Below are 21,025 nucleotides of genomic sequence, written 5' to 3' on the forward strand. Positions count from 1 at the left end.
CCTCTCTTGCTGCTGCAAGTCCAAGGACATGAGTTCATACCCTTCTCTGACCACAGACTTCTGTTCCTGAGGTCGTACCCGCAGTTTTGTTAGAAGCTGCAAGTTTAAAAATATCTGTGTCGGGCGTGGGGGCCCCATCTCCCTCCGGACCCTAAGGTCCCTTGGATTCCCTTTCTCCCTTTGCATCCTCACCTCTCTTGGGTCTGAGTATGGGGCTGAGCACAGCCAAGAAAGTCATGTTGGGAACCTGGGCAGGGGACTCCAGCAGGAGAAGGGACAGCTTTCACCGGGAGGACGGGGTGGGGGGAGGGGGGAAGGGGAAGGCATGTGCTTAGGAGAGAGGGTCATTTCATGTGTCCCAGGAGGTGGAGCTGTGGGGGGTTCCAGAGGGCATGGTGGAGACAGAGGTTGGAAAGAAGCCTGGAACCAAGCAGGGTACCCAAGAGATGGGGGTGAGGGGAGGGGAGATTTCATTTTCTGAAAAAATGGCCACGGAAGTATTTCTGTGCCCACGTGTTCTTCCAGCACCTTGTCAAAAACGTGGGACTGTTTCTTCTCTCCTTCAGCTCAAGTGGGCTTTTCTCTGTCTTCACCCTTAACACGCAGTGGAAGTGACTTCTGAGACTTCCAGCTTTCTCTCTTGCTCTGGGGACACTGGCCCTCGAACACAGCCACTGTGCTGTGAGGGACCTCAGGCCACACAGAGAAGCCGCGTGCAGACATTCAGGCTGAAAACTGCAGCTAAAATCTTTGCCAATAGCCAGCATCAAGTGCCAGACATGTGAGCAAATAAGCTTCCAGATGATTCCAGCCCCCGGCCATCGAGTCTTCCAGAAAAGGCCCCAGACACAGTGGAGCAGAGATGAACCACCCCGATCCTCTCTCTCTGTCGAGCAGAGATAAGAATCCATGACCATATTTCATGGTTGTTTAACGCCCCTCAGTTCTGGTGTAATTTGTTATGCGGCCCTACTAACTGATCTGCTCTGAGAGAGAAGGAATTGCCTTCAGCCTGGCTGAGGATGGCTTGTTGCGAGGTCTGGTGGAATGAAGCAGCCCTAGCCTTTCAAGAGGAACTTGTCATAAAGCTGGGGAGGGGAGGCTGTTATTCCCCCAGCCCAGACATGCAGGTGTGCGTAGAGACGAGATCCTGAGTGTCTTTCGGGGTGCACAAGGAGTCTGACCTTTTCCTCTTCCTCTAGGGCAAAGCTGAGGCAGATGTTTATAGTGAAAAGTCACCAGATCTTAGCCAAATGCACCCTGAGGATCCCAGCGCTTTGGCCCCATTCAGACGCTCTCTAAGGTCTAGGGAGCAAATAAGCTGTGTCCAGCCGTAGGACGTGAGTCAGATAAATGACATCTCTGTTTGATGCAGCCGTTAGAGACTGAGGTTTCGAGGAATATTTAAAGACACGGGGAGGGACACCTGGGTGGCTCAGTGGGTGAAGCATCTGACTCTTGGTTTTGATGCAGGTCGTGATCTCAGGGTTGTGGGATAGATAGAGCCCTGCGTGGAGCCTCGGCTGGATTCTGTGCCCAGTGGGGCGTCTGCTTGAGATTCTCTTCCTCCCTCTGTCCCTACCCTCACTTGCATCCATGTGCTCTCTCTCTCTCTTTCCAAAATAAACAAACAAATCTTAAAAAAAAAAAAAAAAAGACTGGGTTGCCTGGGTGGCTCAGTGGGTTAAAGCCTCTGCCTTAGGCTCAGGTCATGGTCCCAGAGTCCTGGGATCGAGCCCTGCATCGGGCTCTCTGCTCAGTGGGGAGCCTGCTTCCTCCTCTCTCTCTCTCTGCCTGCCTCTCTGCCTATTTCTAATCTCTGCCTGTCAAGTAAATAAATAAAATCTTAAAAAAAAAAAAAAAAAAAAGACCCAGGAAGATTCCCATGATGCGAAACAGTGAATAGAGACAGCGTATTAAGCCTCACCCTGACATGCCTTGGGGTGCCCTGTATTTTTCAGATTTTTAAAGGTAAAAAGGAATGCTCTTAGGATTTGGAAAGCATAGTGATTTGTTTTAAAAAGGACCTAGCTCTTTGCAGTTTAATTTGTGGTTCCTGGAGATCCCACAGGGGTTCGTGTTTCTCTGAGACAACTTATCAGGGGACAAAAGTCAGGAAGGAGGTCCTTCCAAGGTCCCCGTCCTGCGTTGTAAGCAGAGGGAGAAGCACTTTTAACCCTCTCCACGGCAGACTTCTGTTCCTGAGGTTGTACCGGTGATTTTGTTGGAAGCCGCAATTTTAAAAATATCCGTATCAGGTGTTATTGGGCTCCATCTCCCCCTTTGGATTCAATGTCCCCGAGCGCCTCTCCTACCCTCAGTCCCTCACCCCACCCCTCATGTCCAGGGCTGGGCAGCCGGGGTGCTATATTAGGAACCAGTGCAGGGAGCTGAAGTCATGTGCTGGCTCCGAGCTCCCTGCGGGGAAGCCTCCCCTCCCCCAGCTTTACCCTCCCCGTCCCGTGCCCCAGGCCTCACCTCCATGCCAACCTCATGCTAGGACCCCAGACCTTCTGGTGTAGCCCGGGGGCACCTGAAAATGGTCAGGCCTGGGCTCTTGCAGCTGACATGGCCTGTGAGGAACGGGGAGGGCCCAGGTAAGGTTTGGGGGCCTGCAGAAGCTGCAAAGAGGGCAGGAGCCCTGTGGCAGCCGTGCCAGTGGTGGTCTGGAGGCCAATTCATGGCCTGGAGACCACTGAAGGCGGGAAATGAATGGGCTTTTGCCGGAGAAGCAGCTGCGGCAAGAACCCGCTCTCTAGGGGCTGGATCGGGTAGATGACAGGTGTCTCCCAAACCAAGGTGCAGTGGGCACGGCACCCTATGGGCCTGGCTCCCAGAGAACCACCTCCAAGGGCTGTTCTAGAACAGTCCACCTGGAGAAACTCCTTGTATGTTGTCAGTCAACAAACAGTCCTGAAAGCTCACTCTTAATGCTCCTTGCTGAGCTGGGGTATTTATGTACATTTCCCCATTTGCTGAAGTTTTATTCATTCTCCCAATTACCCTGGGAGGGAAGGGCTCCCTCCCCATCTGAGCCAGGAGGAGGGAATGGGGGCTCCGAGATGTTGGGCGCCTTGCCCAGGGCTGCCTGCTGGTAAGTCGGTCTTTCTGGCTCCAGGCCTGGTCCCTGCAGCTGCCGGGTGGACGCGGGCCGGGAAGGGCTCGGCAGCTGTTCCCTCCCAGCCTCAAGCGAGGCTAGGCTTCTACTCTGGTGGCCTGTTTGGTTGGATTCCATCAGCCTTTTCTGCCTGAAACCCAAGCACCCCCACCCCACCCCACCCCGGACAAGCGTCCGTTTTCCCATTTTCTTCTGCCACAACCTGACTGTTCCCCAAACTGCCGGCTCAGAAGCGAAGAGGGAAAAGGCAAAACTCAGAAAGTGTGGCAGGGCACGGAACCCTAGGAATAAATGAACGCGTTCTCCTAATATGTCCACAGCGTTGAGGCCCAGGGACCTCGCCCGCCGGCGCCTTTGTCTCCCTCACTGTGGAACCAGGCCTGTGCGCGGGGTTGGGCATCGACATTTTGGACTAGGTCGTTTCTGGTGGGCGGGATGAAGGTGTGGTGTGCTGAGCGCCGTCCCTAGCCGCCACGCACTAGGTGCCAGGACCGCCACCCTCTTCCAAGTTGTGACAGCCAAGAACATTTCTAGACACTGACAAGTGTCCCTTGGAGACCAAAATCACCCCTGCTTGAGAACCACTGGGCTCGTGGCCACTCCCTTTCATGAGTGTTGCGAACATCTTCAAAAAGGATTTTTCCTCCTTCTTTTTCTTCCGTGAGTCCCTCCCTTTCTCTTTGGGCTTATTTCCTCTCCTAGGATGAAGGCATCAATGAGAGGGTTCCTACAGTACCCATCCCTCCTGCTGGGCATGATGTCCAGCGTTCTGTGGTTTTCTGTCTGGATCGAGGTGCAAACTCAGGCCTATTCCTCTAAACTCCGGGAAAAGGGAGCCTGGGCCCATTTTACAGATGGGGCGTCTGGGGCAGGGAAGAGGCCAGGCGTCCCACTGGTGCTGAAGGAGGGCTCCGGCCACACAGAGGTGGATGCAGTCCCAAAGTCAGTGTCAAGGGGGCATGTCCCCCAAAGACTGGTGGTGGGGGAGGCGAAAGAGGGAGGAACTGAAGGACATAGACCAGACCAGGGAGCTGGGACTGGCCAGCCGCTCCCCTCACCGGTTTCCTCCCTGACTCTTAGCGATGTGACTGTGTTATTGAATTCTGGCCAACGGCACATGAGCAGAAGGGAAAGTCACAGCTTCCTGGTCCATTAAGCGTCCCGGCAAGTCTCTCCTCTTCCCAAGATCGCCTGCCCTCTGTCTTCTCCTTCGGGCTGCTGGATGTCGATGCCAGGGTGACGTCGGAAGCCTAGGTCGAAGATGAAGGAGCCTCCCCAGGATGGGCTTTACCTCTGAAGGTCCCACCCCCACCCCGCCCCGTGGGTGGGACTGGCCATGAATGAGAAGGAAACTTTTATTGCATTAAGCCATTCTACGATGGGGCACGGAGGAGTTCTGGTTATGCTGGTGGTCTGCTCTCAGTGATGCAAGTGGAGGGAAGAATGGGGGGCCGTTGTTGAGTCGGTTCTTGACTGCTGCAAATGAGGGGGGGCTGAATTTAAGTTGACGGAAAGCCGTGACCACGTGAGCCCCATGTTGGGGGCATCGCATCCAGAGACCGCTGCGGGGTTCCACCAGAATGGCTGCAAAGCTCGTGCTGAGCCAGAGTTTCCTGAAGGCTAAGAATGAACAGGAGGCAGGGACATTTTGGCTCGTGGGGCTTGTGCTGGGCAGCATTGGCCCAGCCTGGCAGAGGCATCGGCCTGAAGCTTGGCAGGGGCCCAGTCGGTGGGTGTGGGAAGTCGAATACCCCTGGCCCCGGGACCTGGTGGCTTGTCTGGGACCTCCGTCTCCCCATGTATCTATATCAGGCAGGAGGACGGAGGGTCAGAAAGCCAGGGTTGAAAGATCGGACCCGCTGGGAGTGGTTTCTGCAGCCATCGGAGTGGGGACTGGGCACCCTTGCCCTCTCTTGGCGGGGACCAGGGTGAGAAAGGTCTTCTTGAGGCTCAGAGTTTAGTGCTTCTGGGTTCCAGGAGGAGCAGCAAAGCTTGGGGCTCTAGGAGGAAAACCCACAGTCTGGGTCCTGGAAGACAGGAGAAGATGTACTTGGATGTTGAGAGCCCCATGGGCTGCCGCTCGGGTAGAACGGGGGTGGGGACCCCAATCATCCCCTTGTCAGCTCCCGAGAGGGAGTTTGAGAAGCCAAACCCGCCAGTGCTGGTCTGTGAGGGTGAAGGTGCTGGGACCAGACGGAACTTGTGACAGTATGTCATCATTGCTCTGATCAGAGGGGTCACACCGTCCCTCTCTCTGACCCTGACCTCACTCCTCAGTGGCTGGGGGTAGTGGTGGCCAGCTGCTGGGCCTGGGATTAGGTGGCCTGGTCCCATGTGGCCTCCGGTCTGGCTTCCCCAGTCATTTTGGTACTAGGCCGTCCTTTATTTCTTAATCATTTCAGAATGTGGAAGGCAAAGGAGGCTGGATGCCTTAGAAACCCAGCCGGGAAGCATAGGGCCCCCGAGGCTATGGTTGCATCAGTCTGGCTGCCGCCCTGCAGAGTCCTGAAGACAGATCAGGCTTGCTCGGCTGCCTGCGTGCCCCCACCGCTGCCCCAGGACGGCCGGTCCACCTTCCAGCCCAGCCGTGGACGGCACCTGGACGGCACCGCCCAGCAGTCTGAAACCCGGTTAAAGCGGGAGAAACCCACCTTGACCAGCACAGAATCCACCCTCCCTCCCCCTTCTCCGGGAGGCCCCACTCTGTCCCCCGGACTCAGGGAGACACTATTTGCCTTAAGTGCTCACCAAGACTTGAGGGGAGCTCTATCTACCCTTCCTCCCGCCCCCACAGCAAGAAGAGAGCATTTTAAAAATGTTTTTATTTAATTAAAAAAAAGACAGAACTAACAACCCAAAACCAGTAGTCGGTACAGGATTCACAGGTGCTTAACTGGCGAAACACACAGGGGCTGGTTGGAGAGGGTCGTGGGGCAGGAGGGGGCGGCCACGGGCCACTGCGTCCGGCCCTGGACGCAAGGTCTCGGACCGACAGGTGGCAGGGAGCCGGCTCCGCGCACGTCCCCGGGGCAGCCTCGGCTGAGAGGCGGTGAGCAGGAGGGGTGGCCAGGGCCGAGGGGCCGGGAGCCCGAGGGGGCATGGTGGGGAGCAAACCCATGAAGATCAGGGGCGCTGAGGTGGTCCTGCTCCTGCTCTTCTGTCCTTTGTTTTCTCTTTTCTAGGCTTTCCTGGTCCCTAGAGCGGGCCCCACAGTCTCTGCCTGGGACTGGGCAAGAGGTAGGATTCATTGGAACACAGCTTTCTCTGTGAAATGACAGAAACCACCAGGGCAGCAGGTGTGGAGGTGGAGAAAGAGCACAGCTGCCCGGCTTTGGGAAGGGACAGAAGAGCCTGGGGACCTCGCTGGGGGATGGGCTCCCAGATTTTGCCCCCTTCCTTCGAGTCTGGTGCGATGGTGTCCTAGATGGGGGGTGGGGGCAGACTGCCGAGGGCAGTCGGGGGTGGGGGCGGGACGGGGACAGGATTGGCCCCAGCAGGGCGGGCCACGAGCCCTGACACGCCATTATTCACGGCTGCACATGCTTGGACAAACCACCACACAAAGCCAACCTCAACAGGAGGAAGGGGTTTCGAGCAAGCACAAAAGGGTCCCCAGCACACGGCGCCTCCATGGGCCCACACTCTGGGGCGGTCAGGTGAGGGGGGTCCTCGGGGAGATGTCCTCTCTGGGGGTGTGGGGGGGTGAAGGATGTTGGAGGTGACCATGACCCAGATCTGAACTCCTAAGGGGCTGAGTCCACCCCGGGTTGGGGGGGAGTGGGGGGGTTGGGGGAGGGGGTTGTCGCTGAGCAGGTGGCTGAGGTAAGAATTTGCTTGTCACTTCTAAGGATGACAGCTACTGGGACCACAGACGACCGCTCGAGGTGGGATTACCAAGTCTCAAAAAGTAAGAAAGGATTTGTCTTTAGAAAGCACGTGTTTGATATAAAAGAGGGCGAGCTCCCTGTTCCAGAAAGTTTGGCTTCTCAACCCACACACGCTTCCACGTTCGCCGCTTGCTTCAGGAGGGAAAGGGATGGTTGCCGATGGAAAGAATGTCAGACGCGGAGTCGCCTCCCCGGTCCCTTGGGGCTGGGACGTCCCTCTCGCGAGGAGGGAGGACAGCACGGTACGGCCTTTCCATCCACATATTCTCGGCTGAGCCCTTCACGGGGGTGGCAGAAAGAATCACAATCCCAGGCCTTTTTAAGATGAAGAAACCAATGTCACTTGCTTCCCCGGCCTTCACCGGCAATCAGTCGTGATTAACGGCTGCTTAGGAAATGGACGTTTGATCTGATTTTTTGGTCACTATTTACCCTTGGGTCTCCTTTCTTGCTCAGAATTTCAGGCTCCTGTTGCCAAATACCAGTGTGTGTTTGGGGCGGGGGGTGGGGGGCGGGGGGTCTGCCCCTCCCTCTCCCCGAGGAGGGACAGAGCAGCTCCTCAGCTCAGTGGGGAGCAACCTATGGCCACCTTTCCTCAGACCCGTGGAATCTTCCAAACTCTCAAGTACCATCAGTGTGTTCTGCCCTTCCCGTGGGAGGCAGAAACTTCTACAAGCGGATAGGAATGCCAGCGACAGGCTCTGGCTTTTACCTCACCACCACCCCCCCAGCCGGCGAAGGCCTCCCCCTCTGCAGATTCTTCCACAGGCCTTGGTCTCCTCAGGTTGAGGGAAGTTGGCCCCAGGACAGCACAAAGGCCAAAGCACCAGCTGGCCACAGGGCTTTCTCCTCAGGATTACTGTTATTTCAACAACTGGCCACTGCCAGAGACAGAGAGAGAGAGAGAGAAAGAGAGAGAGAAAGAGAAAGGGCACTCGATAGATAGGAAGGGGGAAGCTCTGGCTTCCTTGTTTTCTGCTCACGGACTCGGAAACCTCAGATCAGAAAGCAGCAGACCAATGTCCAAAGGTCCCCGTGTGTCCGGTGAGGCCCTCCCAGGGGCCCAGCACCGAGGCAGGTGGGGCGGGGTGGGGGGGGACCCCAAAAGCCCATTCTTCTGGCAAAATTTGTTTCCGAGAGGAGATAATGGCTCGATTTTGTCTTCCCCGGGGGTCGCTCCAGGCCGTGCAGCCTCAGGAGATTTCAGAATCCCGGGGCATCAAACACGCTCTCTGGGGACAAAGTGAGCCTTCCGCCTCCACTTCCCATCCCCCGGGTGGCTTGGCGCCCAACCAGCCCGCGACACTTGCTGGAGACCAGGGAGGGGTGGGTCTGGCTTCCGTCCATCGTTGGTCCGTCTTAAGGGGCAGGTGCCCTCGTGTGGGATCCACACGGCGGTTCTGGGGACAGGCCGGCGCTGAGAGGAAGGGGCAGCTCACACAGGGGTCGTCCGCCGGTTCAGCATGCTGACGTGCAAGCCTTCCTTCAGGTCCTGCTGGAAGAAGTCGTGCACCTGCAGGAAGCTGGCCTCCTGGTCGGGGCTGTAGCTGGCGGCCGTGGTCACCTTGAGGGGCTCCCTGGACAGCGTGTACATGGACAGCTCGCCCATGGGGATGGCCCCGGTGATCTTCAGGCCCACCGGGGACGCCGCCCTGGAGGGAGAGGCCTCAGTGGACCTGGAGCTGGACCTCGAGCGCCGTCGCCGGTACCTGTAGCTCGGCATCCGGGCGTACGGAGACGAGGAGGGAGCCTTGAGGAACTCCCGTCTGGTCTTAAACCTCAACTCCTTATTTTTCTCAATGTAAATGTTCACAGCCAGGACTCCCACGGTCTCGGCCACAATGAAGGACAGGGCTCCAAAGTAAAAAGACCAACCGTAGTTGTAATGGTTTTTTTTGTCTTCGTCGCGCTTGTCGCTCGGGTCGCCGGTGTTGCTGGAAATGTAGACGATGATGCCTATGATGTTGCTGAGGCCTGGAAGAGAAGCAGAAGAGGGGGTGGGAGGGAGGGAGGCAGAGGTTAGACCCGCAGCTGGACCAGCCGAGGAGGAGGGGCTGGTGGCCACACTTCCCCGGACGGGCGCTGCTTTGTTCCGGTCGTGAACTTTCCTTTAAAGTTGTTGTTTTTTTTTTTTTTTTTTAAAGATTTTATTTATTTATAAGAGGGGGGGGGGAGAGCGAGCACAGGCAGACAGAATGGCAGGCAGAGGCAGAGGGAGAAGCAGGCTCCCTGCCGAGCAAGGAGCCCGATGTGGGACTCGATCCCAGGACTCTGAAGACTATGATCTGAGCCGAAGGCAGACGCTTAACCGACTGAGCCACCCGGGGGTCCCTGTTTTTCTATCATTGTTATGTCCAGTCTCTCTTCCTCCTTCCCCCTCTCTTTTACACACACACACACACACACACACACACATCTATTGTTTCTTTGCACAATACTCTTTGTCCCTTTGCCTTTTTCTGGAACAGTCTACCTGGCAGACGGTTCCACGTCAAGACAGAGAGAGCCGTCCATCTTTCTGAGAGCCCGTGGCAGCCGCTGCACAGACATGTAACCGGGGCTCTGCCACGGACGTCCAGGAAGCGCCTAGTCCTCTGCGGTGACAGAGCTGTCACAGACAGCCTTGTGTCCACACCATCCCACACACGCACGACTACAACCGTGGGATGAACTCCTTGATGTTAAACCTCTGCCTCCTCGGATATGTGCATTTCAAAGCTTAAAAATAAACTTTGGGGACATTAGGCATAGTGAAAAGTTGTGAAGAGGATGCGGAGAGCCCCTTTCTAGCTCCTCGCCGGGTTTCCCCCGTGAACGGCTGATGTTACCGCGTACATTTATCACAATCAGGAAACTCCCCGGTATGTTACTACTCACTATTTACTTATTTGAGAGAGAGAGAGAGTAGGAGCAGGGGAAGCGGGAGAGGGAGAAGCCGACCCCCACTGCACCCCCCTGTTGGCTGTCTCTGTTTGACTTGATCTTCCCAGAAGAGAGGTTCGGTAGAGCCAGGCTGCCTGGGTTTGAATCCGGTTCTACCAACAACCAGCCATGGAACTTTGGGCAAATAACTCAGCTTCCTGTGTCTCCGCATTCTCACATGCCAGACGGGAGTCCCCGTGGTACGCCCTTCCCGGGGCAGATGTGAGGACCGAAGGGGCTGGGACATGCCCAGTACTTAGCACAGCAGCCGGCACAGGGTGGGGCGGCTTTCCTGTTCTCTCATCATCCGCTGTGCTTCACTGGGCAGTAACGTGTCATCTGGTCTCCGCACTTTGCCCTCCGTCCTCCCGCAGAGATCCGAGTGTGGACGGTGCGCTCCAGGCCCTCCCGGCCTCTGGACCATACCTCTCCCCAGGCTCTGACCACTTCCCGCCTCAAATGGCTTCTGGGTCTAAATCACCTCACTGCTGGGGCTGGAGAGGCCTCGAGCTGGGGGCCCCATGTGTGACCCCTGGCCTGCCGTGGCCGTGGCCCATGATCAGAGCTTCCATAAACCAGGGAAAAAACGGGAACGAGTGGACGTCACCTTGCTCGTCTGCCGAGACTGCTCTTGTCCCTGCTTCCTCGCCGCTCTGGACCCGTGTTTTTAGAGGAGTGTCCCCGGGCTCCAGTGACCTGGAGCACTGGGTATGGTTCCTCCTGGGGAGATGGGCAGCCGCCGAGGGCCCCCCCACCCCCCGACATGGGAGGCTGACAGCGCTGGGCACAGCCTGTGTCTCTACCACCAGATGGCCTCAGGGAAGCCACCTGGGCCACCTGATGGCCTCCTCAGGATCTGGGATGCTGTGGTTGTGCTCCCTGGGCACCGGGTACCATGGCCCTACTACTTGGTAGTGGAGGTTGGTGCAATTCTTCTTTCCCTTCCTCGGGGAGAGGAAAGGGAGGCAGGACTCAAACCTTATGGCAAGGATTTCTTTAATGGTTCATGCCTTCAAAAAGCTGGGGACTCAAAGGAGGAGAGAGAATTCTCCTCTCACCTCTGCCCCGGGAGGGGCCAAGAAAGAAAAGCGTGGGGGCCGGGCCAGGAAGGAGGCTCTACACTCGGGCTCTCCTTGCCAACACACACACACACGCACACCCTGCACTCTTGACACACACACAGAGACACACACACACAGTATCAATTGCCTTGGGAGGACACAGACGTGGAAGGGATGTCGAGACAGGAGCATTAGAAGCTGGCCGAAAGACTTTAAGCCAGTGCCTTGACTGCTTTGGCCCGAAGTCACCTTCCTTCTCCCAGAGAAACCACAAGGAGTGGACAAGATGAGGTCAGGCACCGTGAGGCCCTTCCACACCTGTTCCCGCAGCCCCCCACCACTGTCCTCAGCAAAAGAAACTCGACCACCAAAGACCACCACCGACCAACGCCATTGCTGGGATTCTCACTGACCCTCCTCATGGGACTACTGGGCTGTTTCAAGATGCAGAGCCCAGGCCAAGCTAGGGCTGCCTCACCAGAGCGAGGGAAGAAATAAGATGCTTTGAAAGCAAGAACCCTGTTACGGCCTAGCAGGGAGCTATGATAACCATTTAGGAAAGAATCTCTGAATTCAGGGCCACCTGGGCGGCTCAGGTAAGCACCTGCCTTTGGCTCAGGTCATGATCCGAGAGTCCTGGGATCGAGCCCCATGTCGGGTTTTCTGCTCAGTGGGGAGCCTGCGTCTCCCTCTGTCTCCCATTCCTCCTGCTCTTTCTTGTTCTCTCTCTCTCTCAAATAAATAAATAAAATCTTTATTAAAAAAAAAAAAGAATCACTGAGCTTTGTAACACATCTCAAACTCACGTACTAGAAGGCCTAAGACATTAGGCAGGTCCTGTGTCTCCTGACAGAGACCCCTGTTGCAAGTTTGTCTGAATCCCACAGGGGCTGCCTGGAGCCTTCAGGACGCCACCGGCCAGTTTCGGCCCCGGCAGGAGCCCCCTCGAGACTCCCCCGGAGACTCGGGCCAGAAAACCCAGGGTTTGGTCCTGGACTGTGTATGGGCTCCCACTTCCGGTCCAGACTTCCGCCAGGTCTGCAGTGGTGAGACATGAGTCGTGGTGTCTCCATCAAGAGGAGGGACGGTGTGAAGTCATTTGGGACCAGGTAGGCTGGGGGAGCGTGGCGGTCACCCACGGCTCTGTGGGTTTTCACTGGGTCGTGGAGGGCGGCTCCGAGGTGCACCCTTGCCAGTAACGTACCCCCTTCACCCTGTCCTCACCTGATAGGCTCCTTCAGGTCCTGGCTTCCGTTGAGCCCCTCTTGGTGCCCCCCGGTCCACCCCACCAACTCAGCCGGGCTTCCCCATCACAGGCTTCTGAGGCTCCAGCCCTGCCCTTCTGGGGCACTTTGCACACTTGGACTTATTAATCTTTCTGGTCAAGGTGAAATTCACAGAACATAAATTAACCCTTTAAAGTGCACACGTTCATGGCTTGGAATGCCTCTGGAGTGTCATGCAGCCACCACTGCTCTCTAGGTCCAGAACATTGTTCATCACGCCAAGCAGAGACCCCATGCCCCTTGAGCAGTTGTTGCCCACTTCCGCTCCCAGCCCCCTCCCACTTGGACACCTGAAATCAATTTCGAGAAATAACTTTACACCTGCCCCCCACACTCCCCCAGGTCCATGCATGCACCAGGACGCAGACCCGGTGCAGGGGGAACAGAGCTGGCGACTCACCCGCGGCCACAAAGAGGATGCCCGCGCTGAGGACGATGTTGTTCTTGTGGCTGTAGAACCTTCCAGCGCCGATGCACAGCCCGCCGAGCAGCAGCAGGATGGTACTGAGGATGGGGAAGACGCTGGAGGCGCGCACGATGCCTGGGTTGGGCAGGAGACAGAGGGGAGGGCAGTGAGAGGGGCTGCTGTCCTGGGCGTCGCCATGGGCACCGGCCAGGAGCCCTGAAGCTTGGGGCCCTTCCCCTGACCTTGAAGGTTCCCATCAGGCCCTGGAGACCACGGTGGGTTGGGAGCTGGCCGGGTGGGTGCCGCTGGGCCAGACTCAAGGGATAGCCCAGGCTTGCTGGTTACTCCCTGCAGGATGCCAGGTGGCCTGGAGTCACATCTGCCCGTGGCTCGCTTAGGCTCTCCCTGGGTGTGGGTCACACTTCTGCCAGCCTGCAGGCAGGAGAGCCCCTCAGCGACATCTGGGAGCTGCAATGAGAGTCATGAAAAGGCTGGTCTGCCTTCCGTTCAGATGAGACCTCACAATCCACAGAGCCTTTCACCGGCACCATCTCTAAGAAGCCTCTGGAAGGCTGGGAAGTGGTGTCCACAAGAGGCCGCTCTGATGGGTAGCTGAGAACACAGGCTTTGGCATCAGACGGTCCTGAGTCTGCTCTGCGACATGCTGGCTGTGTGGCTTGGGTCAAATCACTTCACCTAAAACGGAGCTCGCCCGTTTCCAGAAAGCAGCTCACAGTGGTACCTACACCTGACGGTTGGTTTTGTACGAATAAGGGGCTTAGCACAGGGCCTGGCTGTAGCACACCCCTCCTAGGGGAGCTTCTCTCTCTGGCCTCTTCATCACTGTCCTCAACCCCAGGTGACACGCAGAAGCACGGGACCTCCCGAGGTCACAGGGGATGGGGTAGCTACACAGAGTGGGACACGAGCGGACCCTGCCACCCAGCAGAGCTTGGTGTGCACATTTGCTCCGCCCCCGATGAGGGGGATGGCCAGGGCCATGGACTTCTGACAACAGCAGTCCCCTCCTTTATAACCCGGGGAGAGTAGTCATACCTATCTGTGGGGGTTGAATCCTTCCCGCCCCCAGATATGACCACATCCCACCCACGGGAACCTACAAATGTGACTTTTATTTGGATACAAGCTCTTCGAGGCTGTGATTAAATTAGGGATCTCAAGAGGACACCATCCTAGATGAGGGGGGGTCCCAAATCCAAGGACAAGTACCCTTGTAAGAGGAGGGAGAGAGACAAGCAGAAGACAAGGCACCTGGGAGAGAAGGCGTGTGAAGACAGAGACAGAAAGGGGTAAAGTAGCCCCAGGTCAACGACAGCCTGAGCCGTAAACGCTGGAGAGGAGGACAGCTTCTCCCCCAGGGCCCGTGGAGGGAGTGCAGCCGGGCCACCACCCCTTGAAGTCTTCAGCCTCCACACCCATGAGAGTAAACTCCTGTCCTTTGAGGCCAGCCAGCTCATGGCACTTTATCCTGGGTGGCCCTAGGCAAAGAATGCACTCCCTCCATTTTGGAAGGGCTCTGGAGACCTGGGTCCCTCTTCCTTAGTGTCTGGCTAGGAGGAAGGACAGGAGGAGCCCCGAGCTGTCCTGCCTGATGCACCTGCCTGCTACACCTCCCAGCCCAGGAGAAATCCTGGCTACAGGGACACTTGGTGGCCCCAGCAGGGGACAGTGAGCCCGGGAGCCCTGGCAGGCGCCAACTCCTGAGCCAGCTGAGGGAGTCTGTGGCCTCTCAGCCTCTGAAGGCAGCATTTGTCCCCTTCCTTGTAAGCCCACCAGTGTGTGCCCTGCTTCACAGAGGGGGCTTTGTTGGGGGCGTTAAATAAAGCTCTTCTCTCCAGGACCTCCTCCTCCCCCTTCCTCTGCCTTCTTGCAGCCACAGGCTCTGGGAGGAGGTTTCCCGTGGGCTTGGGAAACATGCCTCTGAGCCGTGCTGACCAGAAAAATCTGATTTCAGCTCCCCTTAGACGTCCTCGTTCTGCAGACAGGTTGGAGGCTGGAGAGGAGGAAGCCTGGTTCCTCCAAGGTCCCTGAGGTCAGACTTGGCTCCGAGCCATCCACCCTGCCCAGGTAAGTCATGTGTATAACTATCCTTTGCCGCATAGGCTCATCCCCGAGTTCTGGCTGTGCGGACACCAGCTGGGGTCGCTGTGGACGGTGGTATGAGTTGGGTCTTGCACAGAGCTGAGGGACAAGTGGGGCTGAGGTCTAGCCCACGCGTCACAGCCAAATCTAGCCGAAGCTAGCCCTGTCTCTCCAGAGGATGGCCACCTCCTTCTAACTCCCCCGCAGGCACACCATGACCTCCCAGCAGCCCTGATACCCGCTCTTAAGGCCTGACACGGGTTTAGTACAGAAATCAGCTGCCTGCTGGGAAAATGCGGAGCCTGGAGAAAGGGCACCAGGCACAGGGCAGGGTGGATGGGAATCTCTAGGGTTGGTCTAGTGGAGCCGGTGGAAGAGACATGGCAGACGGGGTGTGGGGTGGTGACCCTCTCCACACCTGCCTATGGGTCTATCAACTAGTGTGGGCACTGCCAGAGCCCCAAGGCTGGGAGGAAGCCCTCTGACAGTTATGCAACTCAATGTATGAGCCTGGATTCTCTGGAAGACCTCAGAGCATACGGCCTGAAGGTTGACCTTGTTCTTGACTTGTTGAACACAGCCTCGGACCTGCTGGACAGCTAAGGTGCACCCCAACAGGCTCTCACAGGCAGACATCATGGTACCTCTGTGACCTTCTCAGACCCCCCTGTTCTCCACTGGAATGTTAGCACCAGGACGACAGAGCGCTGTTGTGTTCACTGCAGTATCCCACGTGCCTAATACAGTGCCTGGCACATAGGTCCATAACCACTTTTTGTTAAATGGGTGATGAAATGAGCTCTCGTGACCCTTGTCTCTCTCTCTCTCCTGTGCATCTATATGTTTTTGGGATCACAATAGTCTGGGGACCAGAGGACCAAATATTGGGAATCTGGGGGGATGGTCACAGTGACCATACCCTTGGCTTGTCCCCAGGGGTTGCCTCCTTCCTCTGGCTGAAGCTCCCAGGTACCTGCACTCTGAACCTTGTTTCAAGACCGCTTCCTTGTTTCCGCAGACCGTTTCCAACACGGAGGAAAAACACCTTAGATCTGCCCTCCGCCCCAGTTCCAGCAGCAGCTAGAGCTGCCGGCCCAAAGCCATCACTTCTTCTTGTCCTTGGGCTTCTCTGGGCTTGTTAATGAGCCCGCTGCTCCCCGCACTGTGTACACCCGAGGAACGCTTTTCCTTCCCAAATGAGCTTTCGTTGACATTCCGTCACCATCAATCTGGGAAAATCGCTGCTAGGCCCCTCCTAGTCCTTTTGACCCCCAACCTCAGGTACCCTGGCCGAGTAGGAGGACAGCAGGAGCCTGAAGCTGGACGGGAGAGTGGGCAGCACATTCCTGATCTACCCCTCCGTATCCTTGTTCCAACCTTTGGCATCCTGCCCTGGGCCCTGGGAGGCACAAGCCATGCACGGGATATGGGGGCTCCCTGGCCTCTGGCTTTGGGAGGAGAGTGCAGGGGAGTGTTCCCCCCCTTAGCTTCCTTCCTGAGGTGGCTGCCTGCCTTCCTGAAAGCCACAGCTCCTGCCAGGCAGCCCTGTCTTCAAGCGTCCCCCTTCCCAGTTCCCATACCTGCTTTCCTCACCGGCTGGGCCCAGGAGGGGAAGGGCTTCCCCTAGCTGCCCCCTAGCTGCCATGCCCGGTGGTCTCACCATCCCCGCCAGTTTCCTTTAAGCCCGCCCACCCCTTTGTAAACAGTCCCTCACCGGCTCCCCTTCCTCCACCCCATCTGAGCCAACCAGTCTGCTTCCTGCTGGGACCTCAAGCAGCTACATTGTCTGGTCTCTGGGTCGAAAGAGATTGCGTGAAGAGGAGACAGGGGCAGGGAAGTAAAGAGGAAGAGCCAGCGCGCCAACGGCCATAACCTCAAGTAAGCTCAAGCGGGGAAACAGGAGAGGGGATGCTTTGTTTCTCCAGGCCTCGATCCTCACACCCCCAGTGGGGGCAAATCTGCTCTCAGAGCCTTAAGAACCACCTGAGTGCCCTGAGTAGGGCAGAGAATGGCAGGTTCTGAGTCGGGCTTCATTTCCAGTTGAGCCATCCCCGCCGGTCTGAGCACCAGGGGTCGCCCCGGATGGCTGTGCAGGCCACGCACTGTACAACTTGAAGGGTGTCATTTATGCCACAGTCTATGTACGTGGCATTCCTTGAGCAGTGCGTCAGCTGTACGGCCATTTGCGGCGGCCCTGTGGACTATCATTTGCTTGCTTCCGTGTTTTCCCCCCAAAAGCAGAAAGAAAGGACCGGCAAGAGGAGGAAGAGAAGGTGACAGGGATCTTGGGAGGCAGATCTAGCCCCCAATTTTTTCAGGTTCTGGGCCCAGCCAGAGCCGCCCAGCACTTCCCCAGACCCCACGGGAACCGCACGCTGGACTGTTTCCCCGGATGACTCAGAACCCAAATCCTTTCTCTTAGGAAAAACAAAAACGAAAAACGATCCATAAGCAGGTGCAGAGTAGACTGAGCTCTCTCGGAGGACGCTGGTTATCGATTCTCCATAACTGAAGCCGGGCCCCGGCCCCCGAGGGGGATGCTGTGAGCAGCTCTGTGTGTGTCTTAGCTAATGGGAAAGGGAAAGTGGCTTCAAAGCGGGCATTTCTTCCATTTCTGGGCCCTTCCCTGGCTGCAGCCTCATCCTTCCTCCCAGGGAGGTATTCACAGGCCCGGCGGTGAGATCCAGCTTTAGGGTGTGGAACGGGGTTTGTCCTTGTCCAACATATGCTGTGACTTCCCGTCGGGGGACTAACCCGGCCACAGGGCCTGGGCATAGGCGGGGGCTCCCCCAGCTGGTGTCGTGAGCGTGGACATCAGAGCCCGGCTCGGCCACCCCTCCTTGCCTTCTCCCCCAGGCAGCCTGAGGGTGCCGCTTCCTCTGAATTTTCCAGAATAGAATGCTGGGTGTGTGGGGCGGGGGTAGGCAGGCCCAAGGCTGGCAGTGCAATGTATTTAGGCTATCGTGCCCGCCCTTGGGATGCTTGGCCTGGGCAAGCCTTTGTCTAACCTCCCTGTCCCGGGCCCAGCAGCAGCAACTGGTGACTCTGGAACTAGTCATGACCAGCCACCCTGGGGAGGGGGACGCCCACACCATTACCGGCCTCAGTCTCCCCAGACGTGGGCCTACCCACCAAGGAAGCCCACTGGGAGACTCAGCCCATCACGGCAGTGTCGGACCAAAGTCCATCCTCTGGACTAAGAATCCCGAACTGGAAAGGGAGAGAAAGAGCCTTCGGAGGATGTACCCCCTTTATGCGCACGGGGCCAGGCTTTCCGCCCGTAGCAACCCCCTCTCCCCTACACACACCAAGGAAGCGAAAGATTCCTGACACTTACGAAGGAGATACTCGGAGCTGTCGTGGTCATAATCATTGTCCTCTGGGAAGTGATTGATCCGGAAGCAGTGGCCTTTATAAATTCCTGGGGAGAGCAAGAGGGAAAGATCATGGTAAATGTTGCATGGGGCACGGGTTCACGCAGCCGCTCCCTCCAGCCTCATATACGGCGTGTGTGCCAGGCTCTGGGGCAGGCCCGGGGCATGGAGAGAGGAGAGAGGCCAGCTCTGGCATCCCTGGTCTGTGCGGGAGCGGGCACACACACAGAAGGACCACGCAGAGGGATGAACGCCCAGGACGGGACCCTCTTGGTCATGGTCCACGTCTGGGCACCTGCAAGTGTGAAAGGCCCACCAGCAATGACTATGTGGGGACAAGAGCTGAGCTGCTCAGGGCAAGCAGGACATTCAATCCACCCGATCCCCTGGCCCGTCTGGTCCAAGGTGACTGCAGAGCCATCTCGAAAAATGATAAAGAATTTGCCCCTGGGAACCGTGAGAGGGGTCGTTCCGGGTGGAGGAGGAAGCCGAGAAAAGCAACGGCTGGGGTCCGAGCCCAGCAAGTGGTGGGAAGTTCTGTGGCCGGACTCAGTAGAACCCCTGTGGGGGAGGGGCTGGGCCATAGTGGGGCAAGGTCTGGGTCTGGGTCTGGGTCTGGGTCTAGCTCAGGGTCCGATGAGTTGGGATGAAATCTTACCCTGAGATGTCTGTGTCTTTCCTCTCTCCTAAACACTCATAAATCCCTCCTAATGTACACTCCGAATCTGCAGTGAACAGCGTGATTCCAATCCCCTCACTCAGTATGATGGCGGGAAGACAACACGGAGCCGGAGAACATTCCAGAAAGGCCGATACCACCTCTTGCCTGCTTTCCCTCCCCGGCTCCAACAGGAGGCCTCCGCAGAGGGGGAGGAAGGACACCCAGGGTAATTTTGCAACTGCAGGAGGAGAGGCCAGGCCTTCCTTCCAGAAACTTCTGCCCTGCTCTCCTGGCCCCTGCTCCCCTGTAGTCTGGGAACAGCCAGCACAGAAGTGGACACGGGTGGAGAGCGGGGCCCCCAGGGTGTCAGGCCCTGCTGTGCCCTGCCAGCCCAGCCCCTCACGCCCAGCTCGGCCTCCCTGCTTCGGCAAGGAGCTCATCCTGACAGCGCCGCTTGGCTGGGGCTGGGGCCGTTTCCACCCCGGGGCCAGTTCTTGTTTTGCAGCTGCTGCCAAGCATCCCGCTGGCCTCGCACAGCCCAGCCTGACCTCTCAGTCGGAGGCAGAGTCAGAAGCAGGGCGTGCGCCAGCCCAGCATCCGTCTCTCGGTGCTTCCAATCAAGAGCCGCCCCTGTCGCGCGCGGGGCACGCTGCCCTTCCACCTGTCCCCCAATTAGCCGGCTCGCCGGCGGCCTCCCCACGCTGTCCCCTCTGCCTTAGCTGCTGCCTCCAGAAAGCCGGGGAGCTGGGGGAGGACCCCCGCTTCCCGAAGGCCCAGAGCCCTCGAGGACCCACTGGTAGGTGGGCCGGATTTGGTCAGGGACCAGTAGGAGGACAGACTGTGGGTCTCAGAGGTCAGGCCCTGAGTGGGATAGGGGTTGACAGTGTCTGCTGTGCTGAGCCAAGCAAGAAGGACTCCACGTCCTCATCTGTAGAATGGGAACAACTTCACGCTTTGCTAGGGATGTCAGAAGAATCACGAAGGGCAACACTTGAACGGCCCTCAGATGTTCCTGGGTCCCGGCGACGGCTCGGGAAAGGCTCGCTGCCGCTGGCCCCAGAAACCTTCCACCCTTTACTCCGCGGGTCCTGACCCCTCCCTGAGCCCCTGGGTCGGTGGAGAAGCACGAGAGGTCGTGAGTGAGAGGAGAGAGCACAAGGGTGGGCATCAACGGGTCCCACGGAGGCCGGAGGGGACCAGCCACACCTTCCCCTCAGGCCGGGCTGTGGGAGCCCAGAGCCGGGGTGTTTGTGGAAACACAGGGTGTTTTCCAGATGGGCGAGGCGGGCCAAACCCTCAACCGTTCTTCCCTCTCCACACTCACCTTGTTTGGGTCATTTTATGGGCCTCAACCAAATCACCAAATCGCATGTGCTTGTTGGAAACAAGTGCAATAGTCAGAGGTTGACAACGAAAAAGTAAATAATGTCTCTTCAGACTCGTTTTCTAGAGACCAACGAGGTGTGTGTCGCCACGTCTTCCTCTGTGTGTGCACCGGCACGTGTCCACCTACGCGAGTTTCCCCCATTTTTTTTTTTTTTTTTTAAATTGAACTTTTTGCTTGGAGGTAATGGTAGATTTGCGGGCAGTTGTAAGAGATAAAAATACATATACCCTCCGCCCAGTCTCCCTCAACGGTCACATCTTGCAAAATCGTAGTCTGACAACCAGGATGCTGACATGGCCACAGTCGAGAGAGAGAGAGAGAGAGAGAGAGAGAGAGAGGACATTTCCAGCACCATCTTCCTCCTGCCTTCCCGGTGTCTCCTTGACCCACGGCACCTGCCAAGCTGTTCATTTGCACAGAATTGTCATTTCAAGAATGTCCTTTGGTTCTTTTCTCCTAGCATTGTTCTCTTAAGGTTCATCCACATTGTGTATAAACACTTTGTGTATAAACATGTGTATAAACACTTTCTTTTTATTGGCCAGCGCTATGCCACGGTATGGAGGTAACAAGGTTTGGGACATCTGACTGTTCAAAGCGATTACAGCTGTGACGTCCTGCTATTTCTAATAATGTTGCCGCGAACGTTCACAGGCGAGTTCTTAGGTGAGCCTAAGTTTTCACTTATCTGGGATAAATGCCCAGGAGTATGACTGCTGAGTCACATGATAGGTTAGTTTTATTAGGGACTCCTAAAAGTGATTTCAAAGATGCCTTTTTTTTTTTTTTAATTTTATTTTATTTTCTTGACAGAGATCAC

General features: G+C 57.0%; 1 protein-coding gene across 1 annotated transcript in view; it reads right to left on the reverse strand.

Annotated features, from left to right (window-relative positions):
- Positions 1-7,852: 7,852 nt before the first annotated feature.
- The window catches only part of CACNG4 (calcium voltage-gated channel auxiliary subunit gamma 4), a 57,718-nt gene continuing 44,545 nt past the window's right edge, over positions 7,853-21,025 (reverse strand). Inside the window, exons 2-4 of the mRNA XM_004749120.3 lie at positions 18,121-18,204; positions 12,675-12,815; positions 7,853-8,979 (exon numbers count right to left, since the gene is read on the reverse strand). Coding sequence (XP_004749177.1) covers positions 8,441-8,979; positions 12,675-12,815; positions 18,121-18,204 — 764 coding nt within the window. The 3' untranslated portion in view covers positions 7,853-8,440. The remainder of the gene's footprint in view (positions 8,980-12,674; positions 12,816-18,120; positions 18,205-21,025) is intronic.

This window comes from Mustela putorius, unplaced genomic scaffold (assembly GCF_011764305.1).
Source record: "Mustela putorius furo isolate JIRA1106 unplaced genomic scaffold, ASM1176430v1.1 tig00000487_pilon_pilon_pilon, whole genome shotgun sequence".
Taxonomy (NCBI): domain Eukaryota; kingdom Metazoa; phylum Chordata; class Mammalia; order Carnivora; family Mustelidae; genus Mustela; species Mustela putorius.